The sequence below is a fragment of the Miniopterus schreibersii genome, assembly GCF_964146895.1.
Source record: "Miniopterus schreibersii genome assembly, chromosome: 7".
In the NCBI taxonomy this organism is placed as follows: domain Eukaryota; kingdom Metazoa; phylum Chordata; class Mammalia; order Chiroptera; family Miniopteridae; genus Miniopterus; species Miniopterus schreibersii.
In genome coordinates this window covers 80,229,681-80,246,001 of record NC_138108.1, presented here as the reverse complement: position 1 = coordinate 80,246,001, position 16,321 = coordinate 80,229,681, and the positions used below count along the sequence as shown (strand labels likewise).

The 16,321-nt window shown below is 41.3% G+C and overlaps 1 protein-coding gene across 3 annotated transcripts in view; it reads left to right on the top strand.

Moving 5' to 3' along the window:
* Positions 1-16,321, top strand: part of CNTNAP5 (contactin associated protein family member 5) — a gene marked incomplete at its 5' end in the record, with an annotated part of 726,412 nt that overhangs the window by 302,306 nt on the left and 407,785 nt on the right. For all 3 annotated transcript variants that reach the window (XM_081142435.1, XM_081142434.1, XM_081142436.1), the window contains one exon: positions 6,976-7,123. In XM_081142435.1, the coding sequence (XP_080998561.1) occupies positions 6,976-7,123 (148 nt within the window). The remainder of the gene's footprint in view (positions 1-6,975; positions 7,124-16,321) is intronic.

The window sequence follows — 16,321 nt, the reverse complement described above, 5'->3', positions numbered from 1 at the left end:
TTATTTGGGCAGACCCCTTTAATGTCTTTCAGAAAATTTAAGTATGATTGACAACTAAATGCCTTGCATGGGCCTTGAGGATATTAATGTCACTGCTTCAGAATATTGCTACATAAAGGTATTTTTACACGAAAATAGGCAGTGGGCTCTCCCTCGCCTGTATTGGTGGGAATGTCTATGTACAATCTCTTTTGCATATAACATTTAATATAAGATTTACAATTGCCCTCGAGAATTTATTTTCACCATTTTCCTGATGAGAAAACCAAGATTCAGAAAAATTATGTTCCTTTGCTTATTCACTCAATCAGTAGGCAACTCTTGAATGACAGTGCGAGCAGCTTTAAGATGCTATTTGTAACTCATTGGTTTTCAAACCACCTCACAGGTGGGGCTGGCGTCACTGGGTGCCATCTCAGCATACCTTGAGAAGGACCAGGCTTCAGGCACCGGGCTAGATGCTCTGGTCGGTAATACATGCAAGCCTTATCCCCAAGGGAACTGCAATGCCTGGGGGATGACTGAGCAAATCGGCAGGCGGTCAGGGCTGGCACTGGTGCCCATCTTCTTTCCATCACACTCAACTCCTTTGCTTCCAACAGCTCCTCAGGCAGCATGGTTTGTGCGCAGAACACCAGACTTGAAATAGGAGTCTCCCCGAGAACTGCTAATATTTCCTGTTTGGTTACTGAGGCAAAAGTTGATTGTTGCACCTGTTATTTCTTATTCAAACTACAATTAGGCAAATTGATAATATCTTCCCCGTGGCACCTGGATCCCTGCAACTTCACTGCCAGTCAAAGTCATCAGTGTGGGTTGTCTCCATATGGTATATTGACTGAATCCAATGAGTTGTTCTGGTGACAGCTCACCCAGTCCGCTCTCCAGTGATAAGTGCCAGCAGTGCTCCTGTCATAGCCTCACAATTTCTGCCCTATTACCTGCTTAATAACGTGGGAGGAAAAATATTGGCAACTTCATTATGACTGCAGGTTCTTCCATTCATAAACCTCCATGTTGTTTAATACCAAGGACTGAGTGACCAAGAGGAAGGAGCTGAGTGTTGATTCGGGGACCCTCCTTTCGTTCACTGTGTGTCCCCTGCAGGCTTAGGATGGGGAAGCTCCCCGAGAAGCCCCGCCCACCACTCCTTCACTTTCACAGGCACATGGAACTCTGATCTGCAAGATTCGTTAACTAAACAGGAAGAAATGGGGAAAGAAAGACTGGCTCCTGCACCTTATTCCTGCATAGCGATGAAATCAATGAACAGCTTTGTCAAGAGCCATATCCATGACCTTTAAAAATAATAACAACATTGACCTCATGACAACAGTGCAAATTCAATATAACAGGGCTTGAGGTAGCGTGAGGGGGAAAAAACAAAGTCCTGAGAACTAGTGTATGTGATATGGTTCAGAATTAACCTCTGAGATTCCCAGAGTCTCTTGGTGAGTGGAGAACACTGAGTTCACTGACCACACAGTTGTGGGGTGTATTGCCAATTCAGAAAGGTTCAACGCGGGCGTGGGTTGGGGGGGGGTGCCCCCCCTAGTGAGAAGTGAGCTGGAACCTTCCTGATGACAAGTGGAGTGCAGTGAACTAAAATGGGCCAGGGCCCACCGAGCGTCTGGTATGGACGAGGCCCTCAAAAATGGTAGCTAGTATTGTGCCTCAAAAATCACTGGGGTGGTTTCAGAAACCTGGCATATGGGGGAGATAATGGGAATAAAATAAGAAGGCCACTAGACTTTAATCAGAATCTCTATAATCCAGTACCAATTTGATAACTTATTGATTTATGACTTATAACCTAATTTAAGCTCTCCAAAACTAAGTTCTTTTATCTCTAAAATAAAGATAATACAGATTTTTCCGTCTTACAAGGATATTATGCTCAAATAAATTGGTGAATATTGTTTGCAGTCATTGTCTGCCTCCCATCATCAAAAAATTACTGATCTGATTTCTACATGAGTTTGTTGTTCCCTTTCTGAACACATGTGCAGAATCACACCACGTGTGCTCATTTTGGCCAGCTTCTTTTGCACAGCATAATGTTTTGTTGCAGTAGTTTGTTATTATTTATCGTTGAGTATTGACTAGTATTCCAATCTGCTAATATTCTATTCTGAGTTCCATTTACACTTTTCCAATCATCTTGATGTGTAAGCTTAGATTTTTAATTTTTACCTTTCTTCCCATGTAAAACACAAACAAACAAACAAACAAGGAAAACATTTGAAGGAATACATTTTCTACTAAGGACTGCTTTGGGTGTGTTCTATGCATTTTGGTAGTGCTTTTATCACCATTTAATTCAAGCTATTTTTTTTTTTTTTAGTGTATCTCGATCTCTTAGATCTTAGGTTGATGCTCAACAGCTGAGCCATGCCGGCTGGGCAAGCTATTTTTTAATTTCCATTGTGATTTCTTCTTCGACCTATGGGTTATTTAGAAGAGTGTTGGTTAACATCCAAATATTTGAGGCTATTCTAAGTAATATATTATTATCAGTTCCTGATGTAATTTAATTGTGGTTAGAAAACAAGCTGTATGGTTTGTCTAAGACTACATCATGTAGAACGTGCTCTCTTAGTGATGCTCCCTGGGGAAAATGTGAAATCTGCGGTTGTGCATGGACATTCATTAGGCTAATTTCACTGATAGTGTTGTTTGAATCTTCTATACCCTTGATGATTTCTTCCACTTACTCAGTCAATTATTGGAAAATGTTCAAACACAACAAAAATTGAAGATTTTCTCCTTTTGTTTCTATCATTTTTTGCTCCCTGTGCTTTGAATCTCTGATGTATCTCCATACACATTTAGGGTTTTTTATGGCTTCATGATAAATTTACCCTTTATAATTTTGAAATGTTTCTTGTCTCCTGTAATATAGCCTACTTTGCCTAATATTAATAGAGGAATTAATAGTGGTTTATTATGCCTACTATTTTCATGCAATATATTTTCCCATCCTTTTACTTTCAACCCGTCAATTTCTTTATCATTAAAATATGAGTATTGCATTAAAAAGCCCATAGGTGGGCCTTTTAAAAAGTCTAGACTTACAATTTCTGCCATTTAACTAGAGTTTTACTTAATTTCTTAATGTGATTATCAATTGGGTAAGCTCAAGTATGCTATTATAAAATTTATTTTTATTTTTTCCTAATTTTTCCTTTTCTTCTCATTTTCCTGTCTTATTTTGTATTAAAGCAAGACTGCTGTTGCTTTTTGTTTTATTTTTTAACATTCTATCCTTTCTTTTTTATTGCTTTTGTGGCTATATCTTTTATTTTATTTTTATGCATCCTGAAAGTATTGTAGTTTACCTCAAAATGACATCATATCATTTTATATATAATGCTAGACCCTTCAATAGTATAATTCTATTTATCCTATATTCCATCCTTCATGGTTTCTTTGACATGTGTTTACTTCTACATATATTGTAAACACCACAGTACATTATTTTTATTTTTATTTCAACTGTGTATTGACTTCTAAAATGTTAAAGAAAAGAAAAGAAAACTAGTCGTTCATATTAACCCACATATTTACTACTTTGAGTGTTTTTTACTCCTTTCTGTACAATGAAAGTCCTATCTGGCATCAATTTCTTAAGATTGTAGAGCTTATTTAACAATTCTTAGTGGTGGTCTGTAGGTAATAAAATATCTCACCTTTTTTTATTAAAAAAAAACTGTTATAGCCTGGCTGTCATAGCTCAGCAGTTGAGCATCGACCTAGGAGCCAGGAGATCGCCATTCGATTCCCGGTCAGGGCACTTGCCCGGGTTGTAGGCTCAGTTCCCAGTGGGGGGCGTGCAGGAGTTGGCCGATCAATAACTCTCATCATTATGTTTCTAGCTTTCTCTCCCTCTCCCTTCCTCTCTCTGGCATCAATAAAGATATATTTTTAAAAAACAGAGCAAAACAAAAGAAAAAAAACCCTGTTTTATATATTTTTTTAGATTTTAAAGTTATTTTTGCTGGATATAGAATATGTTGGCAGTTTCCTACTTTTTAAAAAATATGTTTTTATTGATTTTAGAAAGAGAGGAAGGGAGAGGGAGAGAGAGATAGAAGCATCAATGATGAGAGTCATTGATTGGCTGTCTCCTGCTCACCCCCCACTGGGGATGGAGCCCCCAACTTGGGCATGTGCCCTGACCGGGAATCGAACCTGTGACCTTATTGTTCATGGGTTGATGCTCTACCACTGAGCAACACGACCTGGGTGATTGTTTCTTAACTGTCATTCTTATTGTTGTTAAATCATCGCCAGCCATTCAGCTGGTTTGGGTGACAGTCCAAGCCAGTGAACTTCAATTCCAAGCAAGTGGAATTCAAGCTTCAGGAGAGTAAGGAGACCTTTCCTTATTTTTCAGCTCCATATACAACTTCCTTTGCTGCTGTGTGGTGATTGTCTTTGATCTTGTCAGAAGAACTTGGTGAGAGTTTAGTTGTAGCTTCCTCTAGACTCTATCTGCCACTGCCTTTAATGTTTCTGAGCCGATAGTAGGCTGCTAGCTCCAGGAGGGCTTTGAATCCATACACTGCACACTTTGAGATCTCAAAACTGTGAGACCTTGGGTCTGCTTGCACATGAAACTGCAGAGCTATGAGATTGCACATGATAAGACCCTGGGAGGGTGGGACTTTGGGACTGCAAGAATCTGTGATTACAAGACTGAAAGACAGTGAGATTCAGAGGATTAAGTTGCTTGCCCAATGTTACATAATCATGCCAGGATGTTGCTCACTTTGATGGGAATTCAGGATCCCCTCCTTGGAGCACATAATAAACAAGCTAAGGATCCTATAATGGACTCCATACTAACAAAATAAGCCTTTTGTCTGCAAATATGCAACCAGGATTTCAATATCAGTGTAAGATGTACTCAGTCTATAAATTACATAGAACCCAGAGAGAGCACCCTGTCGCCCTCAGTGTAAGATCCTGTTGAAAGTTCAGTTGGATAAAAGATGCTTCAGGCCCTGGGACTTGATGTGCCTGAGGATGAGCTGTAGCACACATGATTAAGAGGGAGTCCAAAGGAATGAAAGGCTGCCCAATTAGACCATAGAAAAACATGACATGCCTTCACTCTGTCCAAAACATGTCCTGCTGGTGTGGCTCAGTGGTTGAGCATCGACCTATAATCCAGGAGATGGCGGTTTGATCCCTGGCCAGGACAGATGCCTGGGTTGCTGGCTCCATCCCCAGTGTGTGTGTGTGTGTGTGGGGGGGGGCGGCTGTGCAGGAGGCAGCCCATCAATGACTCTCTCTCATCATTGATGTTTCTATCTCTCTCTCCCTCTCCCTCTCCCTTACTGTCTCTGAAAACAATAAAGACATATTTTTTAAATGCAAAGCCACAGAATCATCACACTCCCCCTCAAAAAGATGCATATTAAAGTATCAGCTCAAGTGAATTTTAAAAAGAACTATACTTCACCAGAAAGAGTCAGTCCTAAGTGAGCAAGGGATTGAGGAAATGTTATACCTGTGCCAGTTGCTAAAGTTGGGAGAAGACATATGGAAGGACCAGCCTGCCAGATAAAGATATTCTTTTTTGGATAAAGAGAAATTGAGCAAAACTGAGAAATCTGTGGAATGTTGTGTTTGAATCTTAAGAAATTTCTCTCCACCAACTTATTCTCTTACACAGGGTTTTGTTGCAGATATAGCTGAAAAGTAGGAAGTGGCTTCTTCATAAGCCATTTTGTGATTTTAATGGTGATTAAATCAATAGTTCAATGTGACAGTTATTAGCCAGTGTGTGTTTTCTGTGCACCAGAAATGTCAGATTATTCAAGGTATTTTAGATCCAAGAGTGTGTTAAGGATACACCAAGGTTGAGTTTTGTGTCTTTGAAAATGAATTTCATTAAATAGATAAATCATTTAGTTGGTGTTCACTTTGGCCATTTGAGAAAACAATGGATCTTTCACTTATTGGCTGACATTGAAGGACATTAGCCAGCAGGCTTTATCTATGAATACTTGAGTCAGAAAAGAAGGCAGAGGGTGACTCATAAGGAAGCAAACAAATCAGTGTGCTAGCTGATATGTACGATGGGATTGATGAAAATGTTCTGTGGATACATAGTGGAGCTTGATGGTTGAACAACAATATGAATATCCTTCATGTCACTGAAGTATAGACTTTAAAATGGTTAAAATGGTAAATTTTACATTATATGTATTTTACTCCAATGGGAAAAGAAAAATTTTGACTCTAGAAATTATTTATCCAAATGAATGCCAGGAGGCATAATTTTAGCTCCCATGTTACCTGTTCCTTTGCTTAAATTTCACAAGGAAATGGGAAAATGAATTACATAAAAATTGGATCTTCCTTTTACCTGTCTTGTAACAATCAACAATGGAATCTTGAAGAGTATGAGGCTTGGAAAATCCACAGGCTTTGGAACAGGAAAAGCTTGGAACTGAGTCTCAGACCAACTACTAACCAGTTGGATAACTGGAAGAATTTTTCTTCCCCCTTTTTATTTCTTTCTAGGCTTCAGTGTTTTGTTTATATTTGCAAAATGGTAATAATGGAAAGTGCTTAGCATAGTGGCTGACTCAATTAGTAACAATTACTGCAAACAAGCCTTTCCTTCTAGCAGGGGCTGTCAGCTATCTCCCATAGCACAGGGATGGTGAGAATTAGGAAGAGCAGAACTTCATTACATTATTACTTCTAAAGCTCTTAGGTGTCGCATCTTATGACTTGCTAGGTTTGACTTATTGATGAAACTGAGGGGGCAGATTAAAGAGTAATGTACAGTGTTTCCAAAAAATATAACAACATATAATGCAGAGTTCATTTGAAATATCTGAGGGATGAGAATTTTCCCTGAAAAGCTCTGTAGAGTAACGTGTGGTTTTCCTTGCACTCTGGCATGCGAAGGAGATGCCATGAGCGACAGGCCTCACCGGGCTCCTCTTGTCTCTGCAGACCTTTGCGGGAAACACGAATGCTGATGGCGTGATGCACCACCGGCTGCTGCACCCAGTGAGAGCCCGCTTTGTGCGCTTCGTGCCCCTGGAGTGGAACCCAAGTGGGAAGATTGGCATGCGCGTGGAGGTCTACGGGTGCTCCTATAGTAAGTACCGGGGGGCACTAGCCACACAGTACAGTTTTTTTTTTTTTTAATGGGCTTTAATAACTTAAAAACATTTGGAAATGTGAAATTCAACCCAGGGAAGAGAGAAAAAAATCTATTTAGGAATGAAAGCGCTCGGTTGGAAGTAACAGGTAATAATAGCTTAAAAATAAAGTTCAACATTAAGAGCTTTTGACGTTTGAGTTGCCATTTGTCCTTGCAATAAAATAATAATGTGAGCTCAGCGCTTTCCGAGCAGGGGGTGAATACTCTAAAGCTCTCCCCTCTCTCAGAGCCAGGAGGGGAGACAACACGTCTCCTGCCCCGTGTTCTAGACAAGGAGAGGGGACATTTCAACCCAGTGTAGCCCACGGACGGCTCTCTCCTGGGCTGATGCCAACTCTTCTTTCCTCTGGGAGTCGTTTGTACTGAACTTAAAAGCAGAGCCTATCTTGTGTGAAGAGAAGGTTGTAAACATGGGGAGAACTGGCAACCGCTCTAAAATAAGGTCAAAATTATACAACAAAGGTTTTCATCCCTATAATTCTCCCCCTTCAGGTTTTATATTTAAATATAAAATTGCATAAAAATAGTTTTTGTGCCTTAGCAGTGACATTTCCTGCTTATATGCTATGGTCCCTAATAAATAAACACTTTTGATCACTACCACTTTAGTATAAATTAGTTGAATAGATTCCTGGTTTGAGTTACAGTAGGGCCTAATTAATGGGTTACACGCTTGCACTCTCTTCCACTGTATGATCAACTAAAAGTCTGAAGAATTATCTGGAGAGCTTCTTAAAAATGCATTTCCTTAGCCCTGTCTTGTTCATACTGGACCATGACTTCTGGAGAGAGGGATTCAGAAAGCTGAGTGTTAACAAGCTCCCCAGGGAAGCTAGAGACATAGAGTGTTTACTAAAAATAAAGTCCTGCACAGAGGAGATTTACTTGCAAAATGACTTTATCTTGACCAAGGCCTTTCAGGAAGGATGCGCTTTACAACAGATGTGTTGACAAACCCTTATGCCAAGGAGAGGCTGCCTTCCACTCCATCCTCACAGCACAAAACCCAGGACATCTGCAAGGCATATGCTTCCTATCCCAGCATCCTAGGGCATCCAATTCTCTTATTACCTCTTTTCTTTGTTTTGAAAATTAATCAATTAATTTTTTATTTAATTATATTTAACATACAATATTATATTGATTATATTAGTTTCAGGTGTACAATATAGAGATTTGATATTTTTACACCTTAAGATGTGATCACCACACTAATTCTAATACTCATCTGTCACTATGTAAACTTACCACAATATTATTGTCTACATTCCCCATCATCTCTTTCACCCACTGCCCTATCCCTTGGTAACCATACCTTGGATCTTTGTTTTTGAGTCTGATTTTGCCTTGTTTTATTTGCTTATATCCCCTTGTATAAGTGAAATCTCATGGTATTCGTCTTTCTCTGTCTGACATATTTCTCTTAGCATAATACCCTCTAGGTCCACCCATGTTGTCACAAATGGCTAGATTTTATTCTTTTTTTATTGCTATGTAATATTCCATTGTAATTGTAAAGCCTGAAACCATAAAACTTCTAGAAGAGCACATAGGTAGTAAACTATTTGACATCAATCTGAGTAATATCTTTTTGGATATGTTCCCTTGAGCAAAGAAAACAAAAGCAAAAATAAACAAATGGGACTCCATCAAACTAAATTGCTCTGTGTAGCTAAAGGAACCAGCAACAAAACAAAGGACAACCTACTGAATGGGAGAACACACTTGCAAGTTACATATCAGATAGGGTTTGATATCCAAAATATACAAAGACTGCATACAGTTCAGTAGCAAGAAATAAACCCAATAAAAAATGGGCAGAAGACATGAAAAGACATTTTTCCAAAGACGACAAACACATGGACAACAGACATATGAAAAGATACTCAACATCAGAAATCAGTAGGTTAATGAAAATCAGAACCATAATGAGATATCAACTCACACCTGTCAGAATGGCTTTCATCAGTAAATCTACAAACAACACGTGTTGGTGAGGGTGTGGAGAAAGGGGACCCCTTAAGCACTGTTGGTGGGATTTAAATTGGTGCAGCCACCATGGAAAACAGTATGGAGAGTCCTCAAAAACCTAAAAACATTAGATCTACCATAAGCCCAGCAACTCTACTTCTGAGTAAAGAAAATGAAAACACTAATTCAAAAAGATGTATGCACCCCTGTGTTCACTGCAGCATTATTTATAATAGCCAAGATATGGAAGCAGCCTAGGTGTGCATTGATGGATGAGTGCTAAAGATGTGGTACATGTGCTGTTACATCTTCTCTTGATGGCAGTTGATATTACTAAAAGGTTGATTTTTAAGTACAACATGAAGCTTTCATGTTGAACTAAAAGGGTTATTTATGTTATTACTTCAGCCATCTATTTTGGTTTAATAATCACATTACTCATTAACGTGTCCTCATATTTTTGTTTTCTCTCAGTCCAGTCAGCTGTCCTTGTTTTTGATGGAATTGTTCTTGCTGCAAGAAATACTCATAGCATCACTTTAAATAAAAGACTGTAGGGTTGAACGAGGCCTTTGAGGAGCACATTTAACTTCTTCTGGTGATGGTTCCTTTGAGAATCTGTCTGCAGCAAGGGATTCTCTCTTGATGATAGTGCCTACAGTGACATGCAAATTGTCCTACAGTATTAAGAGGCTCATCAATCTGCTAAGTGCTTCTGACTTTGAAGTAGCTCAGTCTTATGTGGACTCCTCTTCTTCTAAGGGGATAAACTACCCCCAGGAAAATAGCCCTAGGGACAGGAAGTCAGCCCCTTCAGGGGCTGTTGGCACAGAATGTTCCCCCTGGGATGACTGACCCTTAAGCGGGCGCTTGGTAGTGTTTGGTCACTGGTCCTGTGCTTTGGTGCTTTTTCCGTTCAGATAAAAATAAAACGTCTCACAGTTTCTACTCAAACTCACACACCAGCATGTCCTCTGAGTCCAGAACTCCCCTTCAACACCATCTTATCCCCCCTTTTACTGGGTAATTCCAATAAACGTAACATTTTTCTGTCTGGGCTATCAAACAAAACAAGAACAGCAAAAGCCCTGTGGCCCTATTTGGCAGCTCACTCTCCCCCCGTCTCCACGGAATAGCTTCTCCCCAAACCTTGTCTTTGTGACCAGCGCACCTGCTCACCTCCCTTCACACTGCATCTGATTTCAGTTGGTCTTTAGACACATGGTGGTCCATTTAATGTGTCAACTTGGCAAAGCAACAGTCCCCCAGTATTCAACCAAACACAAATCTAGGCGTGATTAATGTCTGCAATCATTTGACCTTAAGGAAAGGAGATTAGGCTCCATTTTCTGGGTGGGGCTCTCAGTCTGTGGGAAGGTTTTAAGGTTCGAGCTGAGGTTTCCTGAGGATGAAGAAATCCTCCCTATGGACTGCAGCGGCTGCTCCTGCCCGAGAGCCCGGCCTGCCCAGGCATAGGGACCTGGTTCTGTTTCTCCCGACTAAAGCAGGATGCTCAGCAGAAACTACTTCAGTCAAGACTTCCAGAGGCCTCCACGTAGCCAACCCAGTGTCACCTCACTGTTCTCACTTTACCCAGCCCTCAGTTGTACTTGGTTCAATTAGCTATCTCTAATTTTCAACCCACTTCCCTTGTCTCTCACTGTGACTGCTACCCCCTCACAGGGCTCAGTCTTGGGTTTCCGCTCTCCATCTGCCACACCCCCATCCAGCTGAACTCACAGCGTTTCAAACATCAACGTGCTGATTGCCTCCACCTCTGGCTCCTGGCCTCACCTCTGGAATTACGCATGCCTTGCACTTCATATGTCCACCTGAAAGTCTCAATATCTAAAGGAACAAAAACAGAGCCCTTGGTTACCCTTTTCTCAGACTCTGCTCACTCACATCTGCCCCACCTCAGCAACTGGGTCCACAGTAAATCCACCTCTAGGCAAAAACACAGGAGGGAGCCTGGATTCCCCTTTCCCCATAACTTCTACTCCTGTGCAGTTTATCTACAGTTCATAGAGGCTCTATCAGTTCTTTCCTCCAAATCATATCCTAAATCCATGCACGTCTCCTGCCTTCCTGAGCAGCAGCCTCTGCCAGCACCACCTGGAGTATTTAAATAGAATCCTACCTGAGTTCCTGCTCCAGGACACAATCTCCCCAAACCCATTTTTCCTGCAATAGCCAAAGTGATCTTTATAAATAAGAAATAAAGTCACACCATCCCCCTACCTACTTCACTTAAAAGTGAAGTCCTTGCCAGCAAGTAAAATTCTTTACTGAGTGTCCCATGCCCACCTCTTTAATTTCCTTCTACTTCTCTCCCCATACTACCTTCTTGCTATGTCTTCATCATGCCAGGCTTTTTCTACCTCAGGGCCTTTGCACTTTCTGTTCCTCAGGTATAGAACAATGCTTCCCAGAATTCATATGTTTAGCTCTTTTGGTCTATGTGATTCCCAATTATAATGTCACATCTTCAGAGAAGTGCTATTTTATTGTCCCTCTAAGTCACCTGCCCTACTTTCTGAGCACCCAGCATTAACCCATAGCTATATGCTGTGTTTTTGTTTTCTTCCTGGGGCCACCCACAAACCAGAATAGTGTTTGCTTTGGCTCACTTGCTTATTGTTTGCCCCCTCAAGTCCTTCTGCCAGAATGAAATGGACCTGCCCTGAGAGCAAGCACCTCGATTATTAAGTGCCAGGGCCTAATAGGCACAGATAGGAATTCAGTATTTGTGAAGTGGCTGGGAACACACACATCAGTTCAGTCTGGCTGACCCAGCATGGACAGCCCAGTTAATCAGCAATTACTTGCTTCTACTACAACCATTCTAAAGAACTATGTTTTCCCTATGTACGTATAAATATTTTTCTAAAAATTACATTTGAGTATATTGCTAAAGACTGGTAGAAATCTTATAGTTGTATAATTTCTTAAGTCTTAAACTTTTCCCATTTTGGAAATTGCTGCATAATGATTCACTCGCTCGCTCACTCACTCACTTGGCAACTTTCATTCAACACTTACGACGTGCCAACCGGGATATAAAGCTTTAGGGATATAAATAATAATAAAAAATTATACTTTTATAAGTCCGATATTTTTCCTTTAAAGCATTATTATGATTGCATTTTATTAGTAATTGTGTGACTGTTTTGTTGACAACTATCTGCCCCAGCTCAACTCTAAGCCTAGACAAGAGGGGGCCTGTCAGGTAGCCCCATGCTCTGCCTGTCAGAGTTGAGTACACAGCATCTTTTCAGTAGGTGCTGTGGAATGATTGACATTGCTGATAACCAAAGACGGGATAACAGGCATGTAAATAAAAGCCTGCAATAGGGATTGTATGTGCCTGATAGAAATCTGCAAAGGAGGCAGGGGGGGATGTAAGCAAGTGCCACTGCTGGAGTCCGAGGAGGGGACATCGTCCCCTTGCTTCCCCCCGAATCTCAGGAGTCCAGTAGTCAGGTCCTGCAGAGAGGGGCCCAGGAAGCAGGAGGGACCCGCAGGAGGGAAGCGGGGGAGCTGCAGGGTTGGTGATGCTTAGTGCACAGGAGACCGGCGATGAGAAAATGTGAAATGAGGTTAGGTCTTTCTGCGCCTGCATTTCCCACGAGGCCTGGTCTGCACCTTCTTTCCTGTAGCTTAAAATAGAACTCATCTGGCCTGCAGGAGCCCAGGCCTTTAGTGAGAGTCCTTCCCCTGAGCCCCAGCCCCTTGCGGATGCCTACCCTTTCAGTTTAAACAGCATTCTCCGCATTGGGAACTGAGGAGTTTCCTGTCTTTCAGTTGCATGTCAACACTAAGATTCTGCCCCAGAGGAAGGCTTGTGCTTTGTTTCGCTTTGTATGCCCTTCCCTCCCCAAGCCCGGCTAACAGCTCCCTGCCCGCAGATGTCCTTTAAGCACAGCCTCTGGACGCTGTGCCTTCTCCTTCCTGTGGGCCCCCAGGCCTGTCCCGCCCGTTCTGCACCCAGCCCTGCAGGAGCTGCTCCCACGGGCCCTGCTGCCAGCACTAGGGGCCCTGAGCACCAGCTTGTCCCCTTCAAGGCTCCTCACAGCCCCGGGCAGAGTGGCACTTGTTCCCAGCCCCTTCCGTCTGCAGCGCCCCCTTGGTCACCTTCCTCCAAGTACACAGACTGTGAGTCTCTCCTAACGCCACGTGGTCGTAACTGCTGCTGCTTTTTTTCCAAAATATCCTTATACCCCTTCATCAGGACGCCTCCTGCTTGCCATTCACGGCCCAGATCAAAAAACACCTACTTGTAAAGCCTTTCTGACTCCCAGACCTTGTCACTTGGCCCCTTTTAGGCTGTGAGCTTCAATTCTACTTCTTGTCTTGTTAAATTAAAGTTGGCTGGCGTGCCTGCCTGCTCCCTGCCTCTTCTGTAAGGCTGGAGCTCTCCTTCCTCTTTGCTCCCCAGGACCTCATTCAGTGTCTGAAAACTGCAGTGAGTTCCACCAAGATTTAATGTGTATTTAATTTTTTACTCAGAGGCTAGCCAGCCTTACTCATTTTTGGAACTTTTTATTGTATTTTTCAAATGTAAGTACTGTTTCTAATGGGGGCCTTCTTTCTCTTGTATGTACATATACATTTTATAGATAATCAAAATTATGAGCTTATTAGAACCTTCCTTATACGTGGGTTTCTCTAATACTTCACACTTTTTCTCATTGAATAATTGAAAGCATACATGATTATAATTCCAAAATGAAGGCTTTTAGAGCCTTATGAACCTATTCTGGTATATTCCTTATTTAAACTTCTAAAAGTAAAGCATGTCCCATTTCCCCTAAGTATTTATGTTTTTAAATCATTTCTCTTTGAAGGCCTTCATTTTCTTTTATAAATGCCAGGGAGACTGTCCCACTTACTGAGGTTGCTGCTGCGTTTATGCTGCCAGGATCAGCTTTTTGCCCTGGTCACAGTGAAACGGGGAGCAACAGATTCCTTTGTGCGTGTTCAGACATAAGCAGTGAACGAACAGTCTGCTCTTAAAAAGACGCGTCTCCAGCGAACACTCTTGACTTATCTGAGCCTGTCTCCCCACCTCCTAATGAGAGCGGTAATTACTTCAAAAACCATATCATTTTTGGTTATGATGTATAAAGCGTAGAGCAGGGTCTAGCAAGTAGCTTGTGCTTAGTAAGTGAGCCTAGTGCTACTGTAAGTGAACGTCCGCAGAGGGGACCCCGGCATCGCACTGCATGTTGCTTTGGGGCAGCATTAACCGTACCTCCCACCGGGCAAGGGCCCTCGCGCAGAGGCACATCCGTGGCTGTGGCTGTTCTGACTTCCACTGTTATAGGCGCAGGGATCTCATTTCACTGCCCCCTCCAGGTTCCCTCTCTAGGCCCGAGAGTAGAATCAAATGTGGTCTCCTAATGCGTTCTACAAGGTCTTCTCCTATTATGATTACCATTGCTACATAATTACACAGAGTGAATAATTCCATGCTAAACCAAGAAAATTATTTTAACCTTCTGAAAGATAATTATTCTGAACGAACTATATTCTCTTCTGGCTTTTTGTCAAGTTCATCTTGGCTAAGAGACATCTTGCATGCACAGATATCTGGCAGCCAAGCTCGCTGCATTATGTACTCATAAGAATTATTGAATATCTATTTCAGCACCATTTTCTCCCAGTGTCACCTCTGTTGTCTAGTGGGGTATCTGGTTTTTAAGTTTTCTCCCTCTGATCAATTCATCAGTCTTTGGCCGAACATGTTCAGGCTGATGAACCAAGTAAATGCAGGACATGGCCATGCTATATCACCAAGTTGGTGACGTAAAGATACACACTTAAAGATGACAGTATAGAATTGTGTAAAATAATTGATCTCTTGTAAAGAAGACAAAAGAAAAGCAGATGAGGAAGTCAGGAGACTCATCATGAGTTATAATTGGTGACAACTCTTTTCTTGGAGACAGAGCCAGTATCTTTCCTCTTAGTGGCAACTTCCCCATCATTAAATGTGCAATCACCATTAGAAATGCCACACCACCATCATGAGTATCTCTTCCCCTACTCTCATTTGTATGCACAGTCTGGTACAACATACTCCAAAACTCTTAACAGTCTTCCAAGATAAGGATTACTACTTGTATGTACTATAGAAGAGGAAACTGACATTTATAAGGGTGAAGTGACTTTTAAATAAATTAAGTAATTTCACCCTGAGGCAAATATTTCTTCTGAGCTCTGAAAATATTTTTTCATTTGCCTCATTGATATGGCAATTTGGTTGTGTCATAAATAGCTCCAATTTGACATATCTTTCCGGAACTCTTAGTCAGCTTGTACCTTCCAGTCACACTCAGTATCTTCTTGTGATATTTATGTATTTATTTATTTATTTATTTATAATATTTATTCCATAGAGATCAGAGTTTTATAATTGTTCTTAATCTGTATGTAGTAGCTAGAATACTTCCTAGGTCTTTTTTTCCTTTTTATTTAAATTATTGGGGTGACATTAACAAAATTATATAGGTTTCAGGTGCACAGTTCTACAACACATCATCTGTATGCTGTGCTGTGTGTTCACCACCAGAAGTCAAGCCTCAGCTCATCCCCATTTATCCCCCTATACCTTCTTCCGCCTCCCCCCTCTCCCTGGCAATCACCACACTGCTGGGGCTGTAGGTGAGTTTTTTTCCCTTTTTTTTCTTTGATCAATCCCTCCACCCCCCAACCCACCCCTAACATCTGTCAGTCTGTTCTCTGTATCTATGAGTTTGTCTCTATTTTGCTTGTGAGTTCATTTTGTTCCTTAGATTCCACATATGAGTGAAGTCATATGGCACTTGTCTTTCTCTGACTGGCTTATTTCACTCAGTATAAATACTGCCAGTTGTCCAAACTTAACATGAGAATCTCTCTTGAAAATTTTTCTCTCCCTTATTTCACACGGTAGATCAATGACCAAGTACTACCACCATTACTTCCATGAAGCATCAAAAATATACGTCTATTTTTTTTTATCTTCCGTCACCAGCCTAATTCAGTTACCTCTTCTATCACCTGAATGTTTTAGCTCAGCAACCACTTTCACTCTTTCCTTTAGTCCATTATCTCTGCTGCAGTCAACAGGATCATCGTTAAATGCAGAGCTGAGCCACTTCCTGCTGAAAACCTTTC